Raw genomic sequence first — 21995 nt, forward strand, 5'->3', positions numbered from 1 at the left:
TAAATCTATTCGCTGAAAGTTCGAGGTAATAATAATGCTTGTTAATATGAAATGCGATGGAGGTCAATAATGCAGGAACGCACCGATGGCACTTTGGCGGCAGGACTGAAAATGCATAATTTATAGCACAGTTATTTTACGAGTCATACCGGTATACGATTTTCTATTTGCATTCGCTGTCGACACACAACGCCGCATCTTTATGACCCTTTCTTCGTGGCCTCGGTTACCTCCACTCAGAATTACGGTCATTATGAATAGACGGATTTTACGGCTTGTCTTGATTATTATTAGTTTATTCGACACGGCCCCGTACAGCCCCGTAAGACGATTTCACCTTCCCCTGAACACCGTTGCGAATTATGGTTAGTTCGAACGTAACCACTTAGACGAAGAAACTTTTATCCTTGGTCACCTTAAACACAGATACCTTACTACCTGTTTCCTCCAACTTCGCACTTATTTATTTCTTCTAGTGTCGCGAATTAACGCGACAACAAAACACAATTCTCTTATACAGCAGTCCACGAAAGTGTCCGAACGCCCTTTAAAAAGCAGAATAACTCTTTTCAAATTGCACCAAACGACTTGACCTTTTTTTAATAATTGGAAGCATCGATTGACTAAATGACGTGCAGAAAGGGTTTTAAAAAAATTTCAACTTGTCGGAATTACATGAAAAAAATAAAATTTCCTTTTTAAACTTTTTTATTTGAGCTTGTAATGACATGCTGAAAATTTAATCGAAATCGCGGGGAAAAAACGACACACTGATACAGGTGTCCCAAAAATGTACTTTTTTGAAAGGGTTAATTCCCGAGGTGATTTGAAGTAATTTTTTCCTTTGCGAAGATGTTCGCCGCGGCTTTTTCAAGGAGTTATTAACGAAAAACACGAACCGATCAAAGTGCCGATTAATGAGACTAAAAAGTATTAAAACGTAGTTCCAAGAAGCGGTGAGTATAGCGATGATGCAACGCTCGTTCGGATAATCGACAATACTGATGATCGAGGTTCGTCTAATTGACGCTCTACTGTGTTTCAATTTTTTTTTATTATTTTACAGTCACTAATTACTAGACTGCGGATTTGTATGCGATTTCTGCATTATATGGATTATTTGATGCAAACCAGGATGAGGATCAAATTCAATTTATCAATTACAAAATTCCCGATGACGAGCATACATGTCTTCTCATATTTTAAACATGTCGTTTCTTTTTATATTTTAAAAATGTGCATACAATTGTAAATGCATTGAAGACCCGCGGTCTATTAATTACCAAAAGGTGGGAGCAAGTGTCGTAAAGAGAATGGACAGAATAAAAAAAATGATATCCTTGCGATAGTTGTGTGTGGCCTTGACGTAGGTCAGAGTGAAAACAATAGAGCGTAGATTTCATTAGTTCCGTGAAGGGCCTCCTCTTTTCTGAAGCGAAGCCGATGCCAGGAGCGTTTCGACGTCGGGCTAATAATTTGAAGAACATCCCTCCAACATGCCGCCAAGCAAACAATTGAGCCCGCCGTGTCTAATTGCCGCTGATGATTTCGAAACTGCCCGTCATCTTGCAGCTAATAAATGGATACAGCGGATCCCTTAAGTAGTATAAGACCCGGCCATTATATTCGTCGAAGACCAAAGGTTATAAAGGGTCGACTAATTTACTTCCTGGCAGCGCGGCGCCAGAGTGCCACGTTGGTCGGCACTTTTGTCAGATTCGCCGCTCGTATATTACCAACCATACCGGCCTGCACAAGATGCTCTGTTTTCTCCCTAAACCGCATATATTTCTTCGTTCCTTCATTAGCCGATATCATCTTCGTACCTTAAAATGGATTTCTCTATATATGTCGCCAAGGCCTGGACTATAAACGTCGCGGAATTATCCCCACTACCGCGGGGTGTACCTCGCGAGGGGCCAAGAATCTCGAGAGGTCTTGGACGCCGAGAAGTGTAAACATAACACGGAGCATGTCTCCTTGGCGATATATGTCGCGGGCAAGACCCGTGTTGTTGACAAATGTCGAGAATCCAGTTGGCATGTCTTGATCTAAACGGTTCCCAACTTTCGCCAACTCTAAAACCGGACATTTCAGTGTAGCTGTAATTGTCTTCGTTTGGTGGTTACAAAAGAATTTCTTATTTCTATGTTTCCGCGAAATTTTGAAATTTCATGGTTGAATAGTCGCAAGGATTGGATCGATAGCACCTACCTCGATGCGATCATCGCCAGTTCGTTGAAAAGACTACCTTTGTGTAACGTCGACAAATTCGCGATAGGATCAAGATTGACGTTAAGTGACGTACACTGACGTTCGTACGAGACACAATCAGGACATAACGCGCCGGACGATTGCGTTTTACGTGCCACCGTAAAACTAGTACAGCTCTTCCAGTCTGCTTGCCGTAATGAATATATCCTGCCTTCAGTTATTCAAGCGAACGTTTTTAACAATCGTTTTTGCATTCATTACTGTTCAAAAATAACGCTGCGCTCTTCACTGAAGTACGATTCTTTAAAACTCAATACAACAGACAATTTGAGAAATCTTTATATTATTCAGAGCTTAGAGTATGTTTTCCCTCCGATTCTACGTTCTGCTATTTATAAAAATTTAACTTTACAATATATATGGGAATAAGAACGGCGATACAATGTAGGGACCGATGAGCGCAGCGCAGAGCGAGCGTACCTGTGTGCGTGTGTGCGTATGTGTGTATGCGTGCGTGCGTGTGCACGATGGAAAAACTGACAATCGCCGAAGGTTCGAAACAGAAAGACACGCGACTGAGCGGGCAGTATTCATTGAGAAGTCGAGTGGATCAGTACACAACCTTATACATATTGTTATATTCCTGTATCTCGTTAAATATACTTAATTTGTTTGATTAAATACGTCGCGTCTATCTGTTCGGTTTGATTCTGATAACCCATCCTACATATATGCCACGCGTGACCTCCACGTGACGTGCTGAACTCCATTTTTTGGTAAGAAAACACATATCATTCACTTAATAATTGCTATTATCTTAATAGGAACTGTATATTTAACTCTTTCAGATACACTTAAGCGGTATGACACATTGCTATCCTATACGTATATTTTTAATTTTATTGAAACACAAACCCTAAATATCATATCGTTCTGTTACTTTTGCACAAACTGGCGAAACAATGCGTTGACATACTCCTGGAATTTTAATTTTTCTTTACGGAATGACTTTCCCGGATTCACTTCGGGCGGCCCAGCGGTAAAATAAAATGAGACGGGAAGGTATTTCCGAGGGAAAAGGCGGAATGATTGAAAAATATCGAAAGGAAAATAGGGAAGACGTATTCCGTGTTGGAACAGGTCTGATCGACGCTAATACGGCGGTAGTTCAAGAAAAGGGTACGCTGGCCGAGGTTTACGAGCCGAACGAGCTTTCCGACGGGGCGCCACGGCTTTACGTCGTCGTGTGTCACGCATCGTTAGAGCCGCAACGCCGTTATGAGACGTTTACGATAAGATATGTCACACCTTTCGCCCTTGACATCCCGCAGATTTACCGCTCCTGCCGAGAATATAACTAAAAGAGGGTTAGGAGAAGACCACCTAGCCAGTAATGGCGATATTAAAAAGGTGCCCTCGCTTTCGGTGTCTCCGGACTGACATAGAAGTTTAACGATCACTAGGCAATCCGTTCCTATTTCCACCAACTTTACGTGAAAAGAACTTTATGATAGACCCCGAAAAGGCCCTGGAACAATCATCAAACATTTTTATTATTGCTACCTGGAACTTGGGTAAACGCAGGTAATGTGGAACAGCATCCATTTGAACGATCGTAATGTCTCCATAAAGACATAACGAAGTCTCCCAAGGTAATTGGGAACGTTCGAGCATTAGTCGAACATAAAGTAGGAATATTCTTCGTTTCCATTGTGTACGAAAGTTCCCGAGTGTCTAGATCGTCCAAGTCATTTTTCTTAATCCCTAATTTTTGTGGAAGCATGGCTGCACACAATATGAAACATTTTATCGTGCCCAATTAAAAGTTGCCCATAACCAATTTTATTATTTTATTGTATTTTACCTATACTGATTTTACAGGGCGAATAGTCTATTTTCACGTCCGTAAACTAGGTATTTTTCTTCAATGTCTCTATTTTGTTGTAAATCGTAATGGAATGCCCTTTTTCTCTTGAAATTTCAAAATAGATTTTGAAAATTGATGAAAACGTCACGAGAAAGTAATTCAAAAAATTAATACGTTAAGTTTCCTGTGAATTAAACTAAACAACGAGATTCGATTAATAATACTTCTTCATGGAGCAGCACGATCAGAAAAATATTGTACAACACGATTACATAACAATTTTAATCCAATAATACTTTTGCTCAGTAAATCCGCATGTATACAAAATATTTTAATTAAAATGTTTGTCAACAATTTTAGTAAATAACGGAAATCAATTTTTCGTCCCCGAATACTGAAATAACTGCGCAACGCCCAGCTTTAAATATTTACGAAATTGTATGAAACTGAATGACGATCGATACTTCGCAATTTTCGCAAAAATTTATACTGTAACCGTGTTTTCTGTTCCCGGACTATTAAGCGCACAAAAGTTCTTTGTTTTTATTTTGATCGAAAAGTATTGAATTTTTAAAAAATGTATTTTTACCTGGAAATTGATTGTTAATCTATCGAACGCGCAAAGGAACTCTGCCGTGAAAATTTAAACGGCAGCACCGTGACATGAACATTTGGAAAAAAGTATTTATACACGTCGAAATATTTTCCTTTGAGAAATAGCCGTTTTTAAATGGCGGCTATGAGCATATTTATTTAATTGAAGTGTGAAACATCACAATGCAGGGTGTGAGTTGCATCGTTTCAGGTAACAGGAACGTATGCGCGTTTATATCTGAATACACGTGTACATACTGCTGCCTTCGGATCATGGGCATGCAATCAGTAAACCGAGTACGCATCCCTATTAGATTTCAAAAGACAATCGTCTCTTGTTACCTGCCGCGACGCCAAGCTGCATCCAGTGAAATTTCACCCAGATGTTTATTGGACATTTTGTTAATCAGTGCTTTTTAGTCACCGTGCTGATTCAGCCAAGCGTGTAAATTACGTGTAAACTATTTGGCATGTGAAAAAATTATTGAAACAAAAAATTTTACGGTTTCAAGAATAGCATGTAATAATTAGTTTCTGTTTTGCTTTTCGATCGCCTCGATTTTTCTTTTTATCGTAAAAGGTAAATTTTAAATCTGTGGTTGAAGAGGGAATTGAATATGGGATGAAAAATTTTTAATTAATTTTTTAATTTTCAAGATTTTTAATTCAAGCAACGCTGGAAATGTTTGCTGCAATTAATACATTTGCGTAATCGTGGCACACTTAAGTAAGTAAAGAAGAATAAAGAATAAAAAATTGTTTAGTAAATAATAGCGTGAAAATGCGTTTTGTGAAAATATTGAAACTTTTACATACAAGATGCGCCGTAACTGATAACGGCTTCCAATCGGGAAGGCGGCGATCTTACGTGACAAGATAAGTCGGGAAGAATCAATTTTTTTTCCATTTGGGACCTCGTTTTTTAGTAAAGCAAGCTTCAATATTTGTCGAGTATACACGCGCTTAGTTAACTCGTGAGTGCAGATAGTATTATCGATATCGATTAGAGCATATATTTTTTCTTTGTTTGACATCACATTTTTGAGAAAATTGAATTTCAACATCACCTATATGGATATAATCAAATACAACTATATTCAACAAAATGTCTAAACATTTTCTTGGAAATGGAACCTCGAGCGAATGCACATTTTGAATTTACTATACGTATACTATATGTATGATAACGTTCCACGGGTACTGTGCAACCCAACAAATTTATTTCTCAATTTTTTTCTAGGAAGACCCCCACTCTCAGCCTTGTGCATGTTATAAATACTTATTTCATAATTTTTGAAAATCCATGGTCCGTGGCTGAGGACTTTTTAATAGGTCCTTCAACGGCTATAGCAATTTCAATCGTGAATCAACTAGTCATCCTCAGTAACGTAATCCAATTTTTTCTTTTGGGATTATTATGTAAAAGAAGATTTCTAAAACTCCTCTTAGTACGTCACAATGATTAAAAAGCCCATCAATAGGCGCCGGGCAGGTGAAGTGGAGCCTCAGAATGTAAACACGGTCTCTGTACAACACAAACGTACTTTTTAAATTTTTAATATAAGCCCGCATAAAAAAGTTGCAAAATACAACCTTTAGTATTTTCTCTGTAATTTCGACCAATTGCAATATTAACCAAACATTTTTCTCACGTTATGTAGCGATCCAATTGTTCTAACTTCTCAAACAAAAAAAAAATTCAAATAGTATAGTCCAATATTGACCAAGTTATGCGATTTTTAATAGCGTCCGAATATTAGTGGGAGTCACTGTATATAGTCCAAGAGACATACCCCGAGCCGTGTTATGTTTACACTCGTCGGAGAGCTCTCGAGCTCCGCGGCCCCTCACGGGGCGTACCCCATGGTAGTGGGGATAATTCCGCGACATTTATCATCAAGGCCTTGGCGACATATACAGAGAAATCACAGTATTCCCACGTCCGGTTCAACGCGTTTTCGATACAACCCAGAACGAACGAACCTTGTTAAAGGAGGATCGACCGAGCACTCATTTGGCGTCTTCCCGAAATTACCTTATTAGCTTCTACGAGCGGGAATCTTCGAGTCATCTTTCGAAGTTGCAAAATTTCGCTGGACAGCAGTGTTTATTAGGGACCACTCGAATTTTCGAGGGGGGGGGGAGGGTTCCTAATCACGATTCGGCGAGCGTTTTTATTAGCCGCGTAAGAATCAATGGAGATTAAGTGAGGTAGTAAAGCCGCGTATCGCGAAAACGTGATAAGCACGTCTGGCCAGTTGTTTACGAGAATGCGGGAACCGTGTAACGGTGTAGACCCGTAAGGCAACGCCTGGTAGTTCGGCCTGAAACACCCCCCCTGATGGCTATAAAACTCCCGGAAACCATGCGCAGTTCGTCCGGCTGTTCGCCGGTTTCGCCGGTTTCGCCGTTTTCGCTCGTTCGCTCGTTCGCCCGTTCACTCGTCCGCCCGCTGTCACATACGCTCTTTCCCGCTTACCGGGAGTTACGAGGCTGTAATTTCAGTGAGGGCGTCTCTTTCGCCCCTCCTGCTTTATCTTCTCGTCTCCGTGCGCCCCGTTCCTGAACCCCGGCAGCCACTCTACCCTAGCCCTATATACAGGGTTCGCTTGTCTCTTGTCCCACGGCAGAGACACTGTCGCCGACAAAGTAGAAGTTACGAGCCCGGTAAACTCACAAAAGCTTTTTACAAAACTGTTAGCCGGTTCCGGGGACCTGCTAGGATGACAATAATTTGTAGTCAGGAACGCTCCTAGTCGAACGGGTTCCCTATCTTCTGGTATTCTCATAAGAACACTATCTCGTGATTCCCGCTGTCGTTTTCGAAACCTCCGACGCTTCGGTAAGAACAATGTATTCGGACATCCGATTCCGCCGGTTCTGTTACCCGGTGATATCGTGCATCCTGGTTTGCATTCGCGTCCGCGGACCCAGATCTTTGGCTCCCAGCATGCGAGACTTCAACCAGCAGATTCGAAGTTGCTTTTGTTCTTCAGTAATTTTATATTATCGATTCCCTTTATCATTTTCACCTTGATCACCTTTCCGCCTGGTCTCGCCGGGGGTGACGAGTTAATTCGACGTTCGAGCACGCCGTGACCTTTCTCAAACTCGCAACCCCTTGCCCTACTGTGTCGACCAGTGGCGGCTCGCGTATAGGCACCCCTATTTCCACTTGATGTTATCGATAACATTTAATTTAATAAAAAGATACAAAAATCTTTCCATGGAACCGTTTGACTGTTGCGCGCATGCGCACGTGGGAAGTTGAAATTTTCTGGAGCAGCACCCCCACTAATTTTAGACGAAGAGATGCCGTTAATTTTCTTTTAAAACCGAAATAAAATTCGGTTTCGTTGCAGCCTTTGAAGAGTCTAATAATAGCACGCTATCTGTTTGACCGGTAGTGTAAAATCAATTTTCTTGCGTTAGGTAAGACGCGCGAAATGCTGGCTAGTTAATGCAAAGTTGCAAAGATCGCCCAGCTAATTCTTAATACAAACAATGTACTGGCCACCGGTCAGTCCACGTTAACAGAACAGTTTCTGTAAATTGTCGATCGTAAAATAAACTGACTTCACGTGTAGGTGCGCGCCTACCAGATAATACATAGTCGCGAGAATTTATTTGTTATTCTTGGCAGCGAGGTCCTGCAACAAATGAAACACCGGAAGGGGAATCGCAGAATGTTGCAAGCAAAATAAGCGAAAGTCACACCTGCGCCGCCGGAGTTTCTGTGACGGAAGATTCCCCGTGACGGAGATGCCGAAAACGGAGGCTGTCCAAACACGCTATTCCTTTGCGACAAAGCGTGGAGAACGTGACAGTTTATACATAATGACTGTGTCCGAAGTCGAGCAGCTGTCGGGCTTGAGCGCAAGGCCGCAGAGAAAGGCTAAAAACCATGTATACCGAATGTCACACCGATGAATGCCGGCGATGGCACTAACCCTGACGAATAGAGTTAATGTTAAAAGTGTCAGTATGAAATATTCGAGTGTCGATTATGGCGGATAGGCGTGACGGCAGGAGGGACTCGACAATACCTTTATACGCAGCACAAAAGGACACCATAATTCAACTGGATTTATTGAACTGTGTTCTATATTTCCACCAAGTCTAGGAACCGTGTCGAACCGCAGCAAACATACACATGCACATGCCTTCGTTGCAACATTAAACTAATTTCCTACACGTTGTTATTTAAAGCGATGGTTGTTCAAGAAATCCGCAACTTTTCTACGTTCGTTTCACATATATAGACGGATTTTTTGCGGATCTTTAAGCAAAAAATAAAAATTTATTTCTTCTCTTAATAATTGTATTAAATTACTGGCGGTATCTTCGCTATTTTATCTTTCATTTACTCTTTATCTATTTAACTGACAATACGCATATTCGTAAAGCCAAATACATAATTTCAATAATACCTGCTTCAGTATAAGATCTACCGTCTCCCATAAACTAACAGTTTGGAAACTAGTAGGTACTCGAATATTTCATTTGGATTGTTATTTTTCCTAACAAAAAGCCTAGTGGAAAAAACCGACGAGATCCGGTTTAGCGTGCGATGTTATTGTTGCCGAACGGTTTCTGTGCTGACACAGAAGGGAGCCCGTGATCCTTTCCGAAGGTGTTAAGCGGTTAAAGTTGTTTTCTTAGACAAATGGGCACGGTAGCACGAATGTTTCGACTGTTAGAACTAATGTCGCTTTAGCAACGAAAACCAGGCCTGCGAACGGCAGCGGGCCCATCCACAAACACGACCTTTACGGATGATGTTTGCATGGTCAGTTACCGGCGAATGCTACTGTATGCATAGGACTGTCGTCGGCGTCGACATGTGGATGGCGTAAATAAAGTAGCCGCAGGCGCTAACTCTGCTAAGTGTCCTCCCAATCTGTATGCGTTACCCATTAGTCTTTTGTGCCCGGACCGAGAACTGACAATCACGAAGTGGCCGCCCCGCGAAAGTCAAAGTTCTACATACGCGGTCCTAAACAAGCAATACCCAATCCCGCTCTACCCGGATTGGCCAGTCGAAACTGCTATTACATAACCGACTTCCACTCACCAGCTCTAATTGTAGTTTCAGCGTTAATGAATCTCGATTACCGGCTGCGCATTATCTTTTTACTGCTAACGAGAACTGTATTTTACACGACCTGTAAAACACGATTGCTCGGACTGCCGAAACTCCAATGCCCGGAATTCTGTAAAATTCAGAAAAAAATTATAATCTACAGATACAAATACGTACACGATTTTGGCATTCTTAGGTCCGGCATTGTTTGAGGTATCAAGGTCACCTTGAGGCCATCCGAGGTCAAGCTACACATTTCTCTAGTATTACTTTGTAGCCATTAAAAAGACGCATTTAGAAATCGATAATTCCTTGACTCGACTTTGAACCTCAAAATATTACAAAACAATTCGTGTAAAATGTATCGCTTAAATACTTTTGTTGTTACTGACTCACCTCGTGTTATACTTTGGAACCGATAGTGACGCTGTTGTTCCAAAATGCAATGACGCATTTGTTTCAAGAGATAATGAAACTGAAGGAAGAAATGATAATATATCGAGACATTAAAATATCGTGCAAACCAAATTTATACTTAGTCGAAGGAGAAACATGTGTCCTTATCGCACGACTTTAATATTTCAACTCTGTGACGCACGGTCCGTTTTCTAGGTTATTTCAGTGTTCGCCAATGGGCAAAACTGTTCGTTGATTTGCACGGGACACGGTAGAAAGCAAGGAGAATTGATTGATTAACGAAATCGTTGCCTTCGATACAAAGGAGCGGGCGGTTTTTTTTCTACTTCTTTCTTTTTAGAGTTCGCTTTTATAGGATGAAAATCTGGCACAGTTTAAGAGAAAAGAAATATATCGGGCTCGCTATATCGTCGATGTCGATCAATCAACATTGCCGGTAGTGGATAGCTGCACAATATAGTAAGGGGGGATCAAGATGGATATTGGATTGTACGATGAAAGCAGCTCGTTAAATTAGTTTCTAATCTGTCCGATCTCTGAAAGCACCGAGTTTCAGGCTTCGTTCTCGTGCGTCTAATCATTAATCTCTGCCAGCAGATGTGCCGCCGTCATTGATTTAAATCAACGTACCGTTGGTTAACCCTTCCTAATCTAGTCTACACGTCTGGGCTGGCTTGATGTTTGATCTGATTGTCAGGACAACGTAACAAGATAACACATACCTGGGTACACAGAAGTGGAAGCGACGTGTTCCGCGTTCCGACTTTACGATTAGCCCCGAAGAAAACGGATAAAGAAATCCCGGGTCCTTCCTTTTCTTGACACCGTCGACTTTCTTTCGGTGGCCGAAAAACCTTTTGTTTTCGAATGCGAAACAAAAGCCCTCCGATTTTATCGAAATCCCTACGAATTTTGAAATCAAGATTCCCGAGAAGCTACTTTCAATATTTTATTTGGTCTTCGAGGTGAAACAGCTCCCACTGCAAAGGGTTAAAACTGTTATCTGGTTCTTTGTGAACAGGGAAGCTGAAGATTGTTTTCTAGAAATTTTTTCTTTTCTAGAATTTCTGTTCCTCAAAAATTATTAGATAAAACCCCACGAAGATACTACAGGCAGAGTGGTGCAGAGAAGGTTCTGAGAAAATGGCTGTCTCATTCCTCCAGTTTCTGATATTCAGTAATTCCACATGTAAAAGAAATTGTCGAATTATTCTTAATTTTTAAAGGTAGCAGTGAACGAGGGACGCCTAGTTACCTCGTTCGCAGCCGATCTGTTCTAACGTGGAGACTGTAGTTAAAATAGAGCAAGAAGAACTCGGGGCAAAAGAGTCGGGTGGTTATAATGGCTCGGAGTGGCAACGAAAATCATCTTTCAGTCGGGGTGCTGCGGAGAAAACGGTACGGGAGGGGAGGAACGGGATGACAGAGGAGCGACGATCTTTCGACGAAAATTTCGGTACACGCTCTTTGCGGGGCTGCGGAGCCGTCCGTGGCTCGTGAGCGAACTTGGGACAGTAAATCAACCCCGAGAGTGAACTCTCGGCAGTGGCAAACAATGCGCGGCGTGACGAAGGCATTGTCGAGTTTACGCCCCACGGGGTGCTCTGTGGCTAACGTCCAGAGCTCAGTTCACTCACCATTATGGAAAGGGAAGGGAAGCAAGGAAGGTGGGGGCACCCCATCAATTACATGGGAAATTGCGCTCGCATTATTTATGTGCGTATACACGGACACGAGCTGCACTAGGCCACGCCACGCTATGCCACGCCACAGTTCTCTGCAGCGGTTATCGATGGCCCGACAAAGAGGACATAAATAACGCCTTTTGCACCAACACTACCACCGCGCCGCTCTAAGTATGCGTCAGCAGACGCGGCTGTACGTGCAACCCACCGTTGTGGTGGTCCACACGTACGTAACCTGTCTTGTAATTTCTGAAGGATCTTTACTTTGACCGCGTTTCTCGCCAAATCCAACCTCGCCGCACCCAAAAACGTACATACAGATTTTCCCTAATCAATTTTTCTTCAAAAAAAAAGCATATTTGTTAAATCTAAATTTCTTCATAAGGAAAACTTTCAAGCGTGAAAGGTATTTGAGTACCGCTAATTAGTGTTAAAAGCACACCTCGAGCAGCACGAGGTGTTATAAAATAAGTAAAGTTGATCCGACGAAAATTATAACGCTATAGATATTTTTAATTTCAATTGCCAAATTAGATTTTTTCTACTAAACGAAATGAACTCTGAGTTGTGCTCAGCGAATTAGAAACCAAATTGCTACAATTTTAACATCCCCCGATCCAGCTTGAAAAAATGAGGCGATGCAACAAAAGGTTCTTAAAATTTGCGAAGCCACCCTCTGAGTTTGGCGAGCTTTTGAAATTTGTGCTCAGCGAACTAGAAATCTTAGTAAACAAATTGCTACAATTTTAACATCCCTCGATCCAGCTTGAAAACATGAGGCGATGCAACAAAAGGTTCTTAAAATTTGCGAAGCCACCCTCTGAGTTTGGCGAGCTTTTGAAATTTGTGCTCAGCGAACTAGAAATCTTAGTAAACAAATTGCTACAATTTTAACATCCCTCGATCCAGCTTGAAAACATGAGGCGATGCAACAAAAGGTTCTTAAAATTTGCGAAGCCACCCTCTGAGTTTGGCGAGCTTTTGAAATTTGTGTTCAGCGAACTAGAAATCTTAGTAAACAAATTGCTACAATTTTAACATCCCTCGATCCAGCTTGAAAACATGAGGCGATGCAACAAAAGGTTCTTAAAATTTGCGAAGCCACCCTCTGAGTTTGGCGAGCTTTTGAAATTTGTGTTCAGCGAACTAGAAATCTTAGTAAACAAATTGCTACAATTTTAACATCCCCCGATCCAGCTTGAAAAAATGAGGCGATGCAACAAAAGGTTCTTAAAATTTATGAAGCCACCCTCTAAGTTTGGCGAGCTTTTGAAATCAGGTGTTCCATATTGGTCGCAGTTGGCCCGCACGAATGGGGCACCCTGTATGCGTGAAGTTCGTGCAGAAGCACGTCTGAGACGACAAACTTAAGCTTCGCAAAGAAGAAGGATACGAGTGAGGCGAACACGTCAAGATATAAAGGGGGGTAAAGGAGAGAAGAGAGACGAGGCGAGGAAGAAAGATGGATATACGGAGCTGCCGAGCCGGGCGACAGCTGTCGATTTCGTGCAGCCCTTGCACAGAATGCGCAAGCGGAATTGCAACGGACTACCCATAAATAACGCGCTCGTTTCTGGAGCATAGCCTAGGAAGGAAAAAAAGAGGAGGAATCGGAATAGAAGACAGGAAGCGCGAGGTGGGGGCAAGTCACGAATATTAGTGAATCCCCGGCGCACCGCCATCCTACGCGATGGGTTCGTGCTCGTCGACGACGTGGCGGGATTAGTTCATTAGCTGTACGTTATACTAATCGTGTTTACGCTTCGTCTGATCGATGTGTGGTGAACGGAGGGTGATTATCTACTCCCGACTAGCTTCCTGCGGAGACACGTGAGAAATCACGGGGACGACGAAAATCGGATGGCACGTTTCGAATAATCGAATTCTTACAGGAACAGACACGCGACCATAATGGGCGCATGGTTCTTAAAAATTGTCATCGCCACCAATATAAAGGAATCTTTGAAAAACCGTACTATTTTTCTTTCGCAATCGTAATAACTTTATGCTACTTACTACACACTGTTCACAAGATGGCAGAAAATCTTCCATCAAAATGGCGTACATTGCATTTTATTCTTTTAAAACTTGTGAAATAAGAGGAATTTAATGTTCATATGTTATTACTGACTTATTGATATTATTATAGGAATAACAAATAATTGAAACAGAAAATTTTTATTTTCCATAACGATCCGCAGTCTATTTATTGCAAAGGTTTCACACGAAACTCCGGCTGGACGCTCGACGAATGTTTGACGTGATTAGCAGGCGAAGGAACAAAAATTTATGTTTGCCTATTACTTTCGTCGGAGATGCGATTGTTACCTAGAAAAGGAACAAGTTATAAACTACCGATCTTATCTTATCTTTGTGGTGAAGATGGTGGCGAAGTGGTTGTTAAATACGACTAGTTTTCATGGAAGAACATTAGCGGCGTTATTAGCGCTAGTTAGAGGATACGCTTTGGTGAGAGATGAGAGTGCTATATAATTATTCGTGTCTTCCCTTCCTCTCCTCTCCTCTCTCCCCCCACCAACCCTGTCTATGCGGACGAGGACAACATGTTTACGTGGCGCCGTAAAGAAACCAATGACTATGTTCCACCATCCAGGACACTAGATCGGCAGACGTGAACGTGTCTGGATTTAAGTGTTTCGACATACGTTTTTTTAGCAAAGTGTTGATTTATAATAACGACTTATGCGCCGAGGATGATGTCGAATATTAATAACACCGGTTCCGTTATCGTTAGGTTCGTACTCGATATCTATGTAACAAATATTAGCACTATAATAATAGAGCAAAATGATACTGTACATTTCGGATTTTTTTCTTGTCTAATTACTGAAACGATGGAAGTGCTTTCGACTTTAATCTAAATTGACAACCTTTGGAAAGTTAAAAATAAAATAGAAAAGAGAAAATAAATAATCATGTTCTTTTGAGACGTTAATGAATCAGCTTTGCAATTCTTATTAGAAAAGCGATTTTTTATATATTTTTCGTTTTATTCGAGATGCGTATAGACGAAGGGAAAAATTGAACAGTTACAGATTGAAAAAGGGAGCGTATCGAGAATTACCGTTTAAAATGACGGATCAAATTAACTTACCTAATAACGCGCAGTTCCGTGATCAATACGAATATTATGTAAATCGACTTGTCTGCGTTGCACGTGTACGTGGTGCAATCATATAATTCGGTGAATAGTAATGAAGGGAAGTAACACTCGAATTTCCATGAAACAATTGATATGCATTTCGATGCAGCATGAACCTATCCACGTCTGCGGTCCATATACGACTACCATTACCGCCTCAATCTATTTCGGCCAAATTTATTAATCGTTACAATATGCATTCGAGCCCAAGTTACGCATGCATTTAAAATGCATCTGCGGTAAATTTATTCCGCAGACAATTTCCACAGATGCGCGGTGTTTAATTGAAACATTTCGTATAATGCCATTGTCACTTTTCTTTAACCTCCTGAACTTTCGCGTAACACCAACAACGCCGGGTCTCATAAACTCATTAAATCATTACAGCGTGGACGTTACTTTTGACGTAAGTTTTATTCAAACTGTTCGCATTAGAGATGCATTGTTCTATGTGTTTAATGTCCTCCCCACTGTTTCCGTTCATATTTCTGTAATACCAAAGGAAGCTTTGCAGTAGTCTAAAGTTAAATGAAAGAACATACTAGAAATAAAATAAACAATATTATTTATTTCGACTTAAATCGCTTTATTTAAAAAAAGAAGAATCCTACAAAATTATATGTATGTACAGTGCATTCATACAAAGGAATAAGATAGCGTCTGAAAAAACATGAAATGTTCGGTCACACACATGTAATTTATTTAAAACTAAATGTTTAAATTATATTATAAACGAATGAGCATGATCACATTTTCGTATGCGTTGCAATCCGAAAGAATGCACCGGAAATACGTATTTATAACGGGCAATCATTTTGAATAGAGGTTTAGAACGTAATTTGCACAGGGAACATGGTTTATGATCTCCAAGTGTTTATTTTTCCTATCAATAGCCGCAATCATTCAAAGCAATCGCGTGTAGACTACGGTTGTAAATAGAAATGATTTTATGTACCCGTCGTAAAACCTTTTGTACCTATTGTAAAAAGAAAAACTTCGTACTGGATGGTAACGATCGCATAGGGACAAAAATATTGTCCTGTTTAATTACACCCCCTCTCCCGAATTCATTCTTGACAGACAATCGGAAGTATTGTTTCATTGTTTGGCTATTTAGCACGCTGCCGCGGCTGAAAGATGACCGGCGAACCTTTCATAATCCACACCTGTGTGAGCTTTCACTGGGACAGGCATTTTATGGTAACCCTCACACTGCATGGTGAAAGTCTCTTCGCACGAAGTGGAAAAATATTACATATTTAATTAATATTTACAAATTTTTTAAGTGGAAATTAACACTAAGTTTACAGGACCTGTCCAAATGGCGGGTTCTAATATTTTCAATTTACGATTATTGAGATTGCGAAGATCCATCTACGTGGAATTACTCAACAAACTTATTTCTTTATGTATATATTATTAAAAAAATGGCTGAAAACTTCGATAGACACATTCTTCTTATTTTTCTAAAGTAATGTAAAATACTCACTTTTAACGCTCCGTAAACCCAGTGTTAAAACGGAATTACCAAAAATTAGCAAAACGAACAAAACATCTATCCGAGAGACAGACAATTTTATTTTCGTATTCCACAAGTTACGAAGCTACAAATTTCCAGAATTTTTCTTTCTTTCCATCAGAACTTCTGACATATACAACAAATTTTACGGTCCGCGTCTTAAATAGAACCTATCGAAAAGTTCCATAAATTTTTCGATCCCCGGTTAGAAGGTTCGGAGTGGGTGCAAGAGTAATATGGAAAGAGAATAGTAGAGACGAAGGAGAGGAGTCAGCGGCACGGTAAGAGAAGCGAAGAGAAGACGGTGAGGGAGAGAGAGGGGAAGAGAAAAGTGATGGCGGGGCAGGTCGAAGTAGGAGTCGCAGGGGCACCTCGCACAAGTTGACACGTGGTTGGTCGGGTCGCTTGCACTCGGCAAAAGTGTCGGCGCAGCGCGTACCGACAGCGACCACCGTGTCTCGAACATCACCGCCTCCATTGCCGTCGTCGCCGACACCGCTGCGTCGCCTTTAGCTCTTCCGCTCGTATTGGTTAGTCAAGCTCCTCTTTGTATTCGTCCTTTTCGTCGCCACACAGCCACACCGCAGACGGAGCATCAGAATAGAATCTCTTCTGTTATGTCTTTTGTATACCCCATCTCGGCTAAACGTTCACCGCAATTTTCCTTTTAGTTTCCGCTCATTTCGATTCTACCGCGTGCTCGGGTCTTCCTCGACCCAAACAGATTTTCATGTATTTAACACTGGAATTACGAGACCTTTTCATGGGATACGCTCAGAGTTGCCGGAGCAAGACTTGTTCCCCCACTCTAATTTCCCCCTCTACCGCGCTCTTCCCTACGCTTCCGCCGCGGGCCGGTCACGTGACGCGTTTCGTCTCTGTCGCGCATACTCCGGAACTGGCAGAGAGGGGGTAACTATTTCCCCTCGATTCGTGCTTCCTCCCCTCATCTGACTTATTGCTAATAATCTCTGCTTGGTAGCAACAGTAACCAACATGTAATCTCAGTGCTTGGAATATATGTAATACATTGTATAATTCCTCATTAAACAACCACGCAGCAGAAAATATTGAAAGGACTGAACTGGCGATCTGCTAAACGGAACGCAAATACTTAGAACCCCGTATCACAAACGAAATATTGGGTTACCTTATAAATATCGTTTCCTATCTCAGTCTAGATAAACATTTATATCGTGTTTCGACCACGCACTTCCAACGAAAGAGAAAAATATACATGTCTCACGTTGCGGTCGCAACTGTGAGTTGCATTCTTCAAACGCGTATAACTCAGTCAGTTGTGCGAAATCAAACAAATCAAAATGCACAACAAAAAATTGACTTTTTGAAAGTTCGTAACCACCGTATGTAACCGCGTTACACTGTATGTAACTGATAGTCAAAACGTTAGACGCGTGTATTTTATGTCAACACAAAGGGATACATTGCGTAACAGCTTCACTTCGAAATTACAGTGTACAATTTTGTTTAGTATAGCGTCTCGTTCCTGTGCAGTAAACATTTTTGTGATTTTTCCCAATTTTTAATCCCGAATAAATTCGAGAATGCGAAAATCAGAATGCATATACAGTGACTCCGACTAATATTGGGATGCTTAGGAGCTTAGGACTATACTACTTGAATTTTTTTGGGGAAGATAAAACAATTGGTTCGCTACATAACGCGAAAAAAATTTAATTAAAATTGCAATTGGTCGAAATTACAGAGAAAGTACTAAAACTTGTAGTTTGCCACTTTTTTATGCGGGCTTATATTAAAAATTTAAAAAGTACGTTTTGTACATCTGTATCAATTATACATATTCTGAATATTTCATCTAAACAAAATTTAACCCTTAAATGCATGAGTGGGGTCAACAAAGGACCCCAGTGTTTGATTTTGTGTTAACACTTTTAGCCGCGCCATTTGTAGTTTACAGAAATTTTACAGTTTTACAGAAAGTTTACAGAAATAAATTGTTGCTGTAATCAAAGTTAGCAAGGAATTAGGTAAGTGGGGTCCTAAATGGACCCCATGTCTGCATTCATGTTCCTAATATTTAGTTCACCTATGCACTTAAGGGTTAACGATGAAAACTGAAGGGCGAAAGTCGCAGAATTTTGGCGTTCTCAGGGAATTTCGCCCTTATGTGATCATTTTGGAACATCTGCAGCTCATTGCAACGTTGACCGATTTTGATGAAATTCTCAGAACATGTATAATTCGTACTGATCTACAAATCGTACTTTCTAAATTTTCAATGTAAGTCCACATAAAAAAGTTGCAAAATACAACTTTTAGTGTTTTCTCTGCACTTTCGACCAATTGCCATTTTTGTAAAAAGTTTTTGTCACTATATGTAGCAAATCAATTGCGCTAACTTCTTTAAAAAAGTCCAAGTCGTATGGTCCAATATTGACAAAGGTATGCGATTTCTAAGAGCGTGCGAATACTTATAGGACTGACTGTAGTGACGTATACCCCCCTTGACGGTAGGGTAACCGCAGTTTCCGACGTTACCGACGGAGCACCGAAAGGGTAAGCTTCAGCTAGATGCGCGTCGCGGCGCGGCACGGCGGGGTGAGTCAGCTGAACGTTCATCGACGGGGGTCGATGGTGGGGGGTGGGGGGGGGGGCAGGGGGCGGCTCGGCCGAGCGAACACGAAACAGTGCGCGAACCTAGTCAGTCGCGATTCGAAGTCGGCCGCGTGAACAAAGTGTTTTGTGTTGTGTAATGCGTATCGTGTTGTACCCCTTTTTTCACTTTCCTCGGCGTCCTCGTGTATTGTGCTCTCGGCACGTTGAGAGAGAGAATTGTGTGTACAAGAGAGAACGCAGCTGAAAGGCCGCTAAATGGCTTCGTTTACGTGCGCCTCCGTCGTTTCGTCGCTACGGATATAAAGGAAGAGTACGGGAAAAGTGTCTCGCAGGATTCGTCGGGGGGTTTTATATTTACCGTTCCTCGGCGGTCTGTCGCGTGTGATCACAGTGTGTTATCCATCCGACGGAGAATTGTGTGCGAAGACAGGAGGCGAACATCTTTCGACAATGCTCACCTCCAGCGCGAACCAGTACCTCCGTCCGGAATACCTTACGCCTCTGCCTACTACGGTTTGTGTTTTCTTTCTCTATCGTCCACTCTTTATTTCTCCTTGCCCACGGTACAACGACCGTCTAGTGTACCGCGTACAAAAACATTCGGAACGCGCCAGAAATCATTCTTCGTCGTAACTTCTATGCATTCTAAAGTGCGGTTTACACCGGATAAGTTTCGCTCTGCCTTTCAGGCTTGCTTTTAAACTTCGGTATTTGTCGTTGTCGTTCGGAATGAATTTCCGAATACAACTCATTCGGAATAGATCCCTAAATTCTTGATTGATCGTATTTGTATTATTTAGCGGGAAAAATACGTAAAAAAAAAGGATGCTAAAATAACCAAAATGTAAACGAGAAATTATTACCGCCGGTGTCCTTTATTCCGCGTTGTTTTCTGTACGATTACCGTTAGTGGCCGAATATTATTGAGAGTAAACAAAATTTGTTTTTTTTTTTTTAAGTAAAAAGATGCAACACCGAATCTGTCGAGTTTAAGAAGTAGGGTAACGTAAACGACTGGAGGGAGTGATTTGAAATCGATTTGTCAAAATTGGCGGGTAAAATGCCGAACAATTAAACTCTGACGGCACGGTGTCAACGTAATAACAGACCGCTATCGGGTCGTTATTAAACCCGATGTGAAATAAATACCCGGGGAGGACAATCGTTTCGACGGTCCCATTAATCGCGGCTGTCGGCGTTTCGTTAATCTCGACGGGAATGCATTTCACGTCTTACGCTTTAACTCCTGTAAACTATTTTGAGGACAGCGAGTGCTGGCAACGTTTCTGCTCGGAGCGTACACTGATTTACGAGCGTTGTAAATCAAAACGCGATTCGGTAATACAATGCTGCGAGGATAGTAGTGCCGGATAAAATATTATTTCGAATAGTAAACAGTCTGTTCTACTTTAGACCGTGCGAATAGTTCTGGAAATATCTACGGTGGGTTTGGTTTTTTTTTTAGAGTACAAAAATTTATTTATTCGTGAATTTCCGGCGGAAAACACTGTTTCTCGTATTATCTAGCTCGCTACAATCCTACGAGAGCAATTCGTGAACTGGAGACCATTTTCGTTCTCACGTACACTTTTTAATTTTCTGCTGCAAAGCAACAACATTGGAAGTATAGTAACTTCTAGCGGTTTTTGGCCTTGCTAAACGCCGTTGGTAGAGAGGAAAAATATTTGTTGGGTAAGGGATGCAATTACTGTAACTATATTAATTATACTTATTTTGAAAGCGTAATGGATATTAAAAAAGAGATATTAAATTTTTTCGTTAACCCATTTGCATCATTAGCGTATATATACGCTCAATTTTCTTGATCACTATCATTATTCGTTAGCTAAAAAATAGAAATGGAGGGTGTTGTTGGAGATGAAAGTAGTAATTCTGATTTTTTCTTATAATGCTGAAATATGAAGTTTTTTTACTTGTAGTCATTTTTGTTTAGTGATGAAGGCCTTCTTTTCATATTTCCTTATGAGGCAAATGGGTTAAAATCAGTTAATACATATCCCTCTTTTTTAAATATTCATTATGCTTTGAAAATAAGTATAATTAATATAAACACAGTAATTGGGTCCCTTACTCCACAGCGTGTAATAATCTCTTGTACGCTACTTAATAACTCCTTTTCTTTTCTCTAATAATTTTATAAGAACAAGGGAATCGGTGTTTCCACAAATTGCATGCGTGTAATAGTATACATTAGCGTTACGAGAAAGTTTGAAGTAACTAAAATTACACTGTTTACGCTGTATATTTTTACACTGTAAATTAAATTAATAATATAACTGATAATTAAATTTATAATTTTTATTAAAAAGTAGTAGTGAAAGCATTTTCGTGATTTTTTAACGTGAGTATAAATGAAATTTTGTTAACTAGATAAAAATGAACATTCGGTTATGGACATAAGGGTTGAGAAATGTCTTTGTCATTTTAATTGTCAACGAGAAATCTGGTTTCTTGATAATTGGTGTGTTGTAAACAAGAGGACTGGTTGAGGTAGCAATAGATAATAAACCACACCGTTTGCGGCGTCATTATCAAGTAAATATGCAATACGCTCATGGTATTCCTGTGCATCCCCTTTAGTAAACGGGGCGAGAGTATGCGTAGTGTTTCGATTGGTATCACGAGCATAAAGCAACAAGTAATTGACACTATTATCAAACATCTTGCTACGAAAACGGAGTAAAATTTTGTTGCCGAAATGTTGCTGAAGCGTTTCTAATATCGTCTAACTGAATCGTACAATAATAGACAGAATCAAAGTATTTAGTATTAATAATTTAATTAATTTTGTAGGTAAATCTGACTTATTGCTCTACATATTTTGCCCCTCAAAC

The 21995-nt window shown here is 40.7% G+C and overlaps 1 protein-coding gene across 2 annotated transcripts in view; it reads left to right on the top strand.

The window, feature by feature from the left end:
* The first annotated feature begins 19230 nt into the window (after window positions 1–19230).
* Window positions 19231–21995, top strand: part of LOC143355216 (zinc finger protein Elbow) — a 97746-nt gene continuing 94981 nt past the window's right edge. For both annotated transcript variants that reach the window (XR_013082460.1, XM_076789844.1), the window contains exon 1: window positions 19231–19653. Coding sequence is in view for 1 of the 2 variants with exons in the window: in XM_076789844.1 (XP_076645959.1) it covers window positions 19591–19653 (63 nt within the window). In the remaining variant the exon portion in view is untranslated. The remainder of the gene's footprint in view (window positions 19654–21995) is intronic.

Source organism: Halictus rubicundus, chromosome 6, assembly GCF_050948215.1.
Source record: "Halictus rubicundus isolate RS-2024b chromosome 6, iyHalRubi1_principal, whole genome shotgun sequence".
NCBI classification, from domain to species: domain Eukaryota; kingdom Metazoa; phylum Arthropoda; class Insecta; order Hymenoptera; family Halictidae; genus Halictus; species Halictus rubicundus.